This window comes from Ranitomeya imitator, chromosome 4 (genome assembly GCF_032444005.1).
Source record: "Ranitomeya imitator isolate aRanImi1 chromosome 4, aRanImi1.pri, whole genome shotgun sequence".
Classification (NCBI taxonomy): Eukaryota; Metazoa; Chordata; class Amphibia; order Anura; family Dendrobatidae; genus Ranitomeya; species Ranitomeya imitator.
Genome location: NC_091285.1, coordinates 712,559,095 through 712,570,078, shown reverse-complemented (window position 1 = coordinate 712,570,078; position 10,984 = coordinate 712,559,095). Strand labels below are relative to the sequence as shown.

Sequence of the window (10,984 nt, the reverse complement as noted above, 5' to 3'; positions counted from 1 at the left end):
AGGACATAGATAGTGCTGTGTGACACATGCTGGTGTAATGCCTGTATGGTACACCGGGAGAAATAGTGGCGACTGGGGACCGAGTACCTTGGGACAGCTGCCGCCATCAGTTTGCGGAAAGCTTCTGTCTCAACGAGCCTAAAAGGCAACATTTCGAGTGCAAGCAGAAGAGAAATGCTAGAATTTAGGATTGTGGCCCGTGGGGTGTTAGCTGGGTATTTCCGCCTGCGTTCCAATGACTGGGGTATAGACAACTGAAGGCTGTGCAGGGACAGGGACGTGGACGGGCTTGATGATGGTGCTTCTTGACTGTGGGCCATAACAGGTGCAGGACTAGAGGCATCTTCACATGCACGGTGGACTGGGGATTGGCTTCTCCACAAAATAGTGGAAGAAGCAGTGGTGTCCCATGCAGACAGTGTTCCTGGAGCCTGCGATTCGGCCCACAAAGTCAGGTGCTTTGCTGCCATGTGCCTGATCATGCTTGTGGTGGTCAAGCTGGTAGTTTTGCTACCCCTGCTGATGTGGGCATGGCAGGTTATGCAAATGGACTGTTTGGGGTTATCGGCAGAGTCTTTAAAAAAATAACAGGACTCAGGAAGATCTAACTGTTGAAATGGCAACTTCCCTCATGTTGGTGTTATGGGGAACAGATGCACGCCTTCTGTCTGTGGCCACCACACTGCTTCTTCCTGTTTGTTGGGTGATATGCCTCCTTCCCCATGTGTGCTGCTGCCCTCGCTCTGCATGTCCTCCTGCCAGGTTGAGTCAATCACTAGGTCATCCACCACCTCATCTTCCACATCTGCACCCTGCTCCTCCTCCTGACTTTCTGGCAATTGTGTCTCATCATCATCCAACTCTTGTGATTCATTCCCACCATCGCCTTCATGTGACAGTGGCTGTTCAAAGCTTTGGGCATCGCTACATACGATCTCATCTGGCCTCACTTCAATTTGACCACCAGAGAGTCTGGAATCTTGAAAGGGAAAACTGAAAAGCTCTTCAGACTGTCCAAGTGTGGGATCAGCTGTCTCAGGGCACTCGGCATGGTGGGAGAAAGGAGGATCAGGGTGGGGAATATCCGGGCCACACTCACGGTTACTCAGACTTGTCCATGTGAAAGACATGGTGGTGGCGTTAGTGGCTAAATGACTGGAAGAATTATCCGCTATTAGTGATGGGAAGGCACTAAAATGCTCTGGTGCTCGTTGCTCGGGTCGAGCAAATTGGAATACTTCTGTACTCGGCCAGAACAACGAGGCCAATGTAAGTCTATGGGAAACCCGAATATTTTTACCGCGATCCCCCCCGGGGGTCCTTTTAAAGGTCTAGAAACATCTTAAAATGATGGACACAATGCTTAAATGGCACAGGGACATCATGGGGATCGCTCCTGGAAACATTCCTGATTCCTAGTTCACAGCTTTAATCAATTTTTTTCCGAGATTCATGCCATTTTTCCAGCTGCCACAAAAAACACATTAAAAGGAACCAAAGTGGATTTTGATGGGAAATATGTCAAGGACAAGGTACATCCTTTGCTGGTTAATGACTTGCCTGTAAGGCCAAATATTTAACCCCAGACTAAAAATTTCCTCCCTGACTTAGGCTTAGTTCAGGCGCAGCATTTTTGAAGCATTTTTCAACTTTAACATTGCTTTCAACCACTACAAATGCATTCACTGGGAAATGTCATTGTACCATTTAACAACCCTAGCTGGCCATGTGGTTTGTGACACATAAGCAGACCCATCTTGCTTCATTTACGTAGGAGAGACTCTTAATGTCACAGAGCCTATTTTTACTGTTGCATCTGGTGGTATTAATCTTCTTAAAGGGCCATTATTAAACATTGGGTCTCCTAAGATGTTGTAGCCTAGGCTGTGAGTGGATGGGCTCCCAAGAAATACGGCGAACCACAATACCCTTGTGATAAGATGTCCAGGGGGGGTTCCTGAAAAGTGTTGCATTGAACTAAAGGCCTGCCCTGCTGCCAATTTATATGCACCCTAATAAGCCTTTGAACCCACATACTGGATGGGCACATGAAAATCCACTTCACAATATACATTTTTTGCTCCATACTCCTTTGTTTTACACATTGGCAGCAAGGCCTGCCCTGCTGCATAGTCATATGCACCCCATTAGGCCTTGGAACCAATATACTGGATGGGCCCATGAAAATCCACTCGTATTTTTTAATGCTATGAAGTTTCCCTCTTTGCACAATTATTTACAGTAGTATTTGGCAATTTTGCCATGTTTTTACCCCAAAGGCTCAGATACAGCTTTGAAAAAGGCTAATACTTGCAATACAAGACAATTTTATAGCAAACTAAAAAATTCAAGGAATAGTATGATTGAATAGCGTGAGTGCGTACACTTTTGTATACGTTAACATACAAAGGTTAATAAGTACATGTAATGATTATATAAATATAGTAATTACGTATATATGAAGATTAACTACATACAGTATAGTTAGATCATCATCAAGAGGCTTTTAAACATCATCCGTCTGGAATATCAGAGAAGCAACACCAAGACAGAGAACCCCTGGGAGATTACCTACACTGCATGTACATCCCCAATTATGCAGGTATCAGCACACTGTACATGTACAGGTACCCCAGTTTTGGCATCTGTCTTTGTCATGTTTCTCTGGTCTTATATAGTGAACAACACTATGTAGTAACTATAGTTTCACCCAGACCTTCAAGGGGCCACTTTTCAAGGTTGGATGAACCTGAGATATCATGGACTCATCAGACGGGGGGCCGTAAACCCCTAGAAAATAAAAGCCACAAGGATTTAGATCAAACCACCGCAGGCAGAGTTTCAGTAAACCTTAATGTTTTAGAATGACAAACAGCAAACATATTAAGTCTTAGAATGGTTTGTGAAGTGAATAAACAAACATTTATCAAGATTATGTCACTATGAGCATTGTCTATCACATCTGTAAATTTTTTACAAGACATGCAGCTATGTGATTGTCTGAATGCATTCGGTATACAGTTTTTCAATCTTGTTTACAAATCGCCATTTGTATATTCGCCATTTGTACATTTGAGGCAGGAAAAGTTAAGGCTCGCAAGGAGAGAAACAAATATAGTGGGCAAAGCTATATTTTTAATGAACTACTGAGCCAAATTAACAGCATTGCTTTATCAAATTTATATGAAGTGTATTGTGTCCAATGTGAGCAACTAGGCAACCCAAAAAGGAGCTTTTTAAGGTACACATATGTTCTGAAGTGTTTGCCAACAAGGATGTGGTTTCACCAATGTGGGGTACCTTTTTTAAAAATAGACTAGTACCATCTCAGCCTCCCTTGCCCAAACTTCACCGGCCTATAACAGTACAAAGCAGGTTCACCCTGGTGATCTAGTGGCAGTTATTCAAGAGACATTGTAGGAGACAGAGTTAAGAATTAGGCCCAGTGTACTGTTTTGCGTCTCTGAGACTTGTAATGCAGTGCATGATCTGCCAAACAATTCCCCAATGGGGGTGCCTTTTTAAAAAATAGACTAATGCCATCGCAGGCCCCTTGGCCAAACTTCAGCGGCCCATAACAGTACAGAGCACATTCACCCTGGTGATCTAGTGGCATTTAAAGGACACATTGCAGTAGACAAACTTAAAGGGAACCCGTCACCTGAATTTGGCGGGACCAATTGCCTTGCGCAGGCGTGTACTACGGAGGACATAGAATGAACTTCAATCCAATATCGCGACCAGCATGCAGCCAGCGGGTAAGGAAAGGGTGAATCGAACACCTGAAAACTCCGCCCATATGACCGAAAACCGGTCCTGCTAAATTCAGGTGACAGGTTCCCTTTAAGAAGTAGGCCCAATGTAATGTGATGCCCAATTCCCAATGTGGGGGTCCTGTTTTTACAAAATAAAATAGTGCCTTCACAGCCCCCTTGCCCAAAATGCACCGTACAGCGCGTGATCTAGTGGTTCTGGATGATGAGGATAAGGAGGAGGATAAGAACAAACAGACCAAATGTGGAAGCGTAAACCCATGTGTAATTGTGAAGAGGTGCATGAGAATACACCTCCCCAAAAGAGAGAATGTATTAGAGGTTATGTTTTGCTGTTTTCACTTTCCCAATCGTTCATTTTTATAAGAGTCAACTTGTCAGCATTTCCAGTTGACAGTCGGATGTAGTTATCTGTTATAATTGTGTGGGTTGTAGAGTCCGTCTCATGCTACCAGGAGTGTGAAAGCACAACCAACATTCAAAAGTGACCAAAACATCAGCCAGAAAGCGTTGGTACTGAGATGTGGTCTGTGGTCCCCACCAGCAGAACCGCTCCTATATTGTGTATCTCTTGATAATTGCCAATAATTTCCATCCGTTGTCTCTTCCATTTGCACAACAGCATGTGACATTGATTGTCAATCAGTGTTGCTTCCTAAGTGGACAGTTTGATTTCACAGAAGTTTGATTTTCTTGGAGTTATATTCTGTTGTTTAAGTGTTCCCTTTATTCTTTTGAGCAGTGTGTATATATCTATATGGACACATACTGTATATCTACTCCTGTATGTGCATGGAGGCTGAGCAGACTCTATCCTGCAGTGTTGCAGGCAGTGTGGTTGGATCACCTGCACAGGTAGGACACACCTTCCCCAGGTATTTATCTGCTCCGCTGTGAACGTTTCTCCAGTATCCTGACTGACGGCTGACATCATGGCACGGCGCTGGCATCTCGTCCTCGTACTGGTGGTGGTGCTGATCGGCTACAGCTTCTACCAGAACGTTCAGCACCGGGGACAGAGCGCTCAGCGGTAAGTCACTACTAATGGGCGGCAGGAGAACATGTGTGCGAGACAGGGAGGAAGAAAGACAACAAGAGAAGAATGAAAGACAAAATAAATAGAGAGCAAAAGAAAAGCCAAGAAAGAGATAAATAAAGATAGATACAAAGAGAGAGAGAAGCAGAGAAACAGAGAGAGTTAAAGAGAAAGGAAAAAGGAGACATAGAAAAAGAGCAAAAGAAAGTCCCAGACTGAAAGAAGGAAAGAAAAATGTAGAGACAGAAAGAGAGAAAGAGTGAAAGAAAAAGGCAGAGTGAGAAAATGAGAAAGGAAAAGAGTCAGGTGATCAGAAAGAAACAAAGATAAAAAAAAAGAAAGAAAGTGGGAGAGAGAAAAAAGAAAAAAAACAGAAGAGATCCAGAAAGAAAGAGAGAAACAAGTGCAAAAAACAAAGAGATAAATCTAGAGAGGGACAGATAAATGCAATAAAGATCAAATGAGGGCAAGAAAGAGAGTAAGAAAGCCGGAGAGAGAGAAAAAACGAGTGCGGAAGGGAAACTAAGAGAGGCAGCTACAAAGAGAATGAGACCGAAAGACAAAGCGAGATAGAGAGTAAAACAGATAGCGAGAAAGAAAGAATGCCGAGGTAGAAGAGAAAGGGAGAGAGAAAAATGAAAGAGGAGGAGAAGAGTGTGCCCCACCTGCTGTGCTGCAGAGGATGGGGGGATCGTGTCCATACACCATGGGGGAGCAGTGCCTTGTGCGTTACCTCCGGCACATGGGTGTAAATGAAGGTTCTGGATCTTCTATCAACAGTTGGTTCACACAATTCTCATGGAGTTTTTATATGTTTATAACTTGTCGTTATCGCATCTGAGCTCAGTGTAACCCATGCTTTTCCTGAGAGTGTCACTGCTGATTGATAGTCCTCCACCTTGTGTTTTCCTCCTTACTATATAATGATACTAAGCACACAAAACAAAAGATAAAAAAAAGCATAATAAGCAAATCCCCCGCTGTAAATAAATAGTCAGCAATAATGAATGAAATTAATATAGGGAGCTCAGTTCACATAACATTGATAGAAAAAAATGTAAAAGCCATCCCACCATGTCATGGTGACCCTCTTCGGGATGGTCCTAACTAGGGTTGAGCGACTTTTACTTTTATAGGATCAGGTCGGGTTTCACGAAACCCGACTTTTTCAAAAGTCGGGTCAAGTGAAATCGGCCGATCCTATAAAAAAGTCGGGGTCGGGGTCGGCCGAAACTCGAAACCCAATGCAGTGCATTGGGTTTCCAATGGTTCCCAGGGTCTGAAGGAGAGGAAACTCTCCTTCAGGCCCTGCGATCCATATTTAAGTGTAAAATAAAGAATTGAAATAAAAAATATCGCTATACTCACCCTCTGACGCGCCCTGGTACTAACCGGGAACCTTCCTTCCTTCAAATCAGCGTTTGCAGGACCTTGCGGTGACGTCGCGGCTTGTGATTGGTAGCGCGAGCGGTCACATGGGTGAGTATAGCGATATTTTTTATTTTAATTCTTTATTTTACACTTAAATATGGATTCCGATACCGATTTCCGATATTGCAAACATATCAGAACTCGGTATCGGAATTCCGATGCCAGATTCAGAAGATCGCCGACTTCATGGCCGACCCCACACAGGGGTCGGGTCGGGTTTCATGAAACCCGACTTTGCCAAAAGTCGGCGACTTCTGAAAATGGCCGACCCGTTTCGCTCAACCCTAGTCCTAACCTCTAGTATTAAACCTTATGATTTGTCAAATGACATACATGTGGGTGATACTATGCATGTACTGTAATGTTTTATATTTTATGAGAAGTGTTCTTACATTCCTTGCTTCTTTCGTGGCTACTCAAGCATTCGTCTCTTGATCAGTAGTACGCCCCCTTCTTTTTCTATTTCTCTTGATGTATACGGGCGACTTTTACCTTTGCTACATTCCTAATCTGGTTACATATCATTTTTGTTGTATGAATTCTTCCTTAGTGGTGATGGACGAGTGTGCTCGTCACTTGTCAATAGAGCATTGGGTGTTGGGTTCTCTCGGTAGTCCATCGAGTAACCCTGGTGCTTGAGCACATGCTCGACTTCCCGTCCCACATGTTTTACAGTGGTTTGTCAGCCAATAAACATGCAGGGATTGCCTGCCAATCATGGTCATGTCGTAGCCATGTTAGTTCCTAATGTTAGCATAGTTGTCTGAACAAGGGTGCTCAAATATTTGAGCATCACCACACACGATCTCCTTGAAACGTGCAGGGTGATAGGCTATAATCAATAAATGGAAATGTAAAGCGCTCCACGGAATGTCCAAGTGTGGGATCACTTGTCTCCTGGGACTTGCCATGGTGTGAGGGAAAAGGATCAGGGTGAGAATTATGTGGTCCAGACACTTCGCTAGGGACACTGGACCATGTGGAAGACAGGTTGATGCTGGGAAATAAACTGAAAGCATTATCCGACATCCAACCGATCACCTGTCTCCATTGTTCTGGCTTCAAGAGTGGTGGAAACTGACAGTTGATGGTTTCTATTTCTTGCTTGGGTGGGAACTATTGATGTGCAAACTTGCTTGGCGACAATTAGTTATCACATCATCAGGGGTTATGAAAGAACAGGCGCCACCCACCCACACTGACACCATTGCACAGCTCTCCGACACTTCCAGGCCTGTGCTTGTCCAGGTCTTTGCACAGCATAACGAATCACAGGCCTGTAGTGTTGATACTGGTGCTGAAGCTGAGCCATCACACTAAGAGCCCTTGTAAGGGATAATTGTTTGCTTGTCTGTTTGTTTGTATCACATACATTCTGCTTTTAGTCTAGGGAGGAAGAGTTGTAAGAGCAGGGATAGTGGCAAAATGCAGTCTGTAGACAGGGTGTGACGCTAGTCACTTCTCATGGTCAAGCCGTGAGTCAGAATTGTCAAGGAATCCAAGGTCAGAAGCCAGGATGGTATGTCATAAAAAGAAAAAAGAGACAAAAGCATGGTCAAGTAACGTTCTGAGGTCAGAATTCCAGGAGGATAACAGATTAGGGCAGAAGGGGTAAAACAGATAAACAGGCGGATGATCAGAACAAAGTCCAAGATCAGGCAACAAAAGATCAAGCATGCAGAACTTCCGGCACAAGGAGAACAAATCTCACAGGCTGAATGTAAGTCTGGCAGAGATCTGAGGGAAACAGCTCAGTTAAGTAGCATGGCAATTACCTGGGATAGTGAACACTTGGAGACAGCTGACGCCTCTCTCTCAGATTGGATAGTCAAGCTGACAATCAACATACTGAAGCCTATAAAAAATTTTGCAGGCATAAATTTCTCAACCGTACAGTATTCTGTGGTACATTTCTGCGATATCTAACTCTTATAAAATGCACGTAACATTTTTCTGGGTTAAATTTCTACCCATACAGTATTATGTGCTTTGTGGTACATTTCTGTGGCAAATAACACTCAAGAAAAGCGTGAAAACATTTTTCTGTTTTGAACTTGATGGTCATCCATACACTTTTGTGTTCATTCTGTTACATTGCGGTGGTATTAAATTCTCAAAAAACGCTTTGACTTCTGCAGGTGACTAATGTTTTTCTGTTATTAAAAATAAACTTGGTTTTAAGCGTCGTAGCAATTAAATGCATAAGGTGTGCGATAAAGGACAGAGAAGGGGAAGTGATGATGATGGTGCACGTAGATGCCGAGGACATGGGGCAGGTGCGACTACGCCTGTTGCTGTAGCACGATAAATTAACCCATCCATGACACATAAGTTCCTGTCCCACTTTGCCGGGACGCACGGTCGGTTGGAAAGCAGTTAATGCTTCCGGCAAGTTTGGCAGTAGTGATGAGCGAGCATACTCGCCACTACTCAGTGCTCACAAAAACATTGCAGTGCTCACGATGCTCGGAGCTCAGTGAAAAATTTTGGCTTTGCTTGGTGTGAGTTTGAGTCCCCAACCTGAATTGTTGGCGCTCTTTAGAGAGAAAATCAACATGCTGGGATTGTCTGCTAGACACTGTAATGCCGCAGCCATGCTGGTTGTGGCATTAGGCTATGTGCACACGTTCAGGATTTCTTGCAGAAAATTCCTGAGAAAAACCTGAAATTTTCTGCAAGAAATCTGCATGCGTTTTTTGCGCGTTTTTTTGTGCATTTTTGCCGTGTTTTTGATGCATTTTTGGGATGCTGCCGCATGGGATGCAGGCGCAGCTCCGTGTACCCTCGCCTTCCGCAGGCGGAAGTCTGGAGCTGGCTGGAACCCACTTCAACCAGCCTCTGCCAAACCCACCAGTTTTACCCAAGTGTGGTGAGTGCCCTAGTAGATAGAAGCATGGCTCCCCCTGGCGGCCTGGAGTGTGAAGAGCGTATTGTGGTTGCGATACCTGGACAAAAGATCTCCTTCATTGCCTTCAGACGTAACATCACTCCCCCTGGTGGAAGAATAACATTACTGCAACGACCAGGACTCTGGGGCGCTGCAGGTACATAGATATCAGTGCTAGGCAGGCAGTGTATGTGGGTATATAGATATCAGTCCTAGGCAGGCAGTGTATGTGGGTATATAGATATCAGAGCTAGGCAGCAAGGCAGTGTATGCGGTATATAGATATCAGCGCTAGGCAGGCAGTGTATGTGGGTATATAGATATCAGTGCTAGGCAGGCAGTGTATGTGGGTATATAGATATCAGTCCTAGGCAGGCAGTGTATGTGGGTATATAGATATCAGTGCTAGGCAGCAAGGCAGTGTATGCGGTATATAGATATCAGTTCTAGGCAGGCAGTGTATGTGGGTATATAGATATCAGTGCTAGGCAGGCAGGCAGTGTATGTGGGTATATAGATATCAGTGCTAGGCAGGCAGGCAGTGTATGTGGGTATATAGATATCAGTGCTAGGCAGGCAGGCAGTGTATGTGGGTATATAGATATCAGTGCTAGGCAGGCAGGCAGTGTATGTGGGTATATAGATATCAGTGCTAGGCAGGCAGGCAGTGTATGTGGGTATATAGATATCAGTGCTAGGCAGGCAGGCAGTGTATGTGGGTATATAGATATCAGTGCTAGGCAGGCAGGCAGTGTATGTGGGTATATAGATATCAGTGCTAGGCAGGCAGGCAGTGTATGTGGGTATATAGATATCAGCGCTAGGCAGGCAGTGTATGTGGGTATATAGATATCAGTGCTAGGCAGGCAGTGTATGTGGGTATATAGATATCAGCGCTAGGCAGGCAGTGTATGTGAGTATATAGATATCAGTGCTAGGCAGGCAGTGTATGTGGTATATAGATATCAGTGCTAGGCAGGCAGGCAGTGTATGTGGGTATATAGATATCAGTGCTAGGCAGGCAGGCAGTGTATGTGGGTATATAGATATCAGTGCTAGGCAGGCAGTGTATGTGGGTATATAGATATCAGCGCTAGGCAGGCAGTGCATGTGGGTATATAGATATCAGTGCTAGGCAGGCAGTGTATGTGTGTATATAGATATCAGTGCTAGGCAGGCAGTGTATGTGGTATATAGATATCAGTGCTAGGCAGGCAGTGTATGTGGGTATATAGATATCAGCGCTAGGCAGGCAGTGTATGTGGGTATATAGATATCAGTGCTAGGCAGGCAGGCAGTGTATGTGGGTATATAGATATCAGTGCTAGGCAGGCAGTGTATGTGGGTATATAGATATCAGTGCTAGGCAGGCAGGCAGTGTATGTGGGTATATAGATATCAGTGCTAGGCAGGCAGTGTATGTGGGTATATAGATATCAGCGCTAGGCAGGCAGTGTATGTGGGTATATAGATATCAGTGCTAGGCAGGCAGGCAGTGTATGTGGGTATATAGTTATCAGTGCTAGACAGGCAGTGTATGTGGGTATATAGATATCAGTGCTAGGCAGGCAGTGTATGTGGGTATATAGATATCAGTGCTAGGCAGACAGGCAGTGTATGTGTGTATATAGATATCAGTGCTAGGCAGGCAGCGAGTGTATGTGGGTATATAGATATCAGTGCTAGGCAGGCAGTGTATGTGGGTATATAGATATCAGTGCTAGGCAGGCAGTGTATGTGGTATATAGATATCAGTAATAGGCAGGCAGTGTATGTGGGTATATAGATATCAGCGCTAGGCAGGCAGTGTATGTGGGTATATAGATATCAGTGCTAGGCAGGCAGTGTATGTGGGTA

At 44.4% G+C, this 10,984-nt stretch overlaps 1 protein-coding gene across 1 annotated transcript in view; it reads left to right on the top strand.

Annotated features, from left to right (window-relative positions):
* Nucleotides 1–4,680: 4,680 nt before the first annotated feature.
* Nucleotides 4,681–10,984, top strand: part of LOC138677402 (alpha-N-acetylneuraminide alpha-2,8-sialyltransferase-like) — a 265,474-nt gene continuing 259,170 nt past the window's right edge. The window contains exon 1 of the mRNA XM_069767497.1: nucleotides 4,681–4,803. Coding sequence (XP_069623598.1) covers nucleotides 4,706–4,803 — 98 coding nt within the window. The 5' untranslated portion in view covers nucleotides 4,681–4,705. The remainder of the gene's footprint in view (nucleotides 4,804–10,984) is intronic.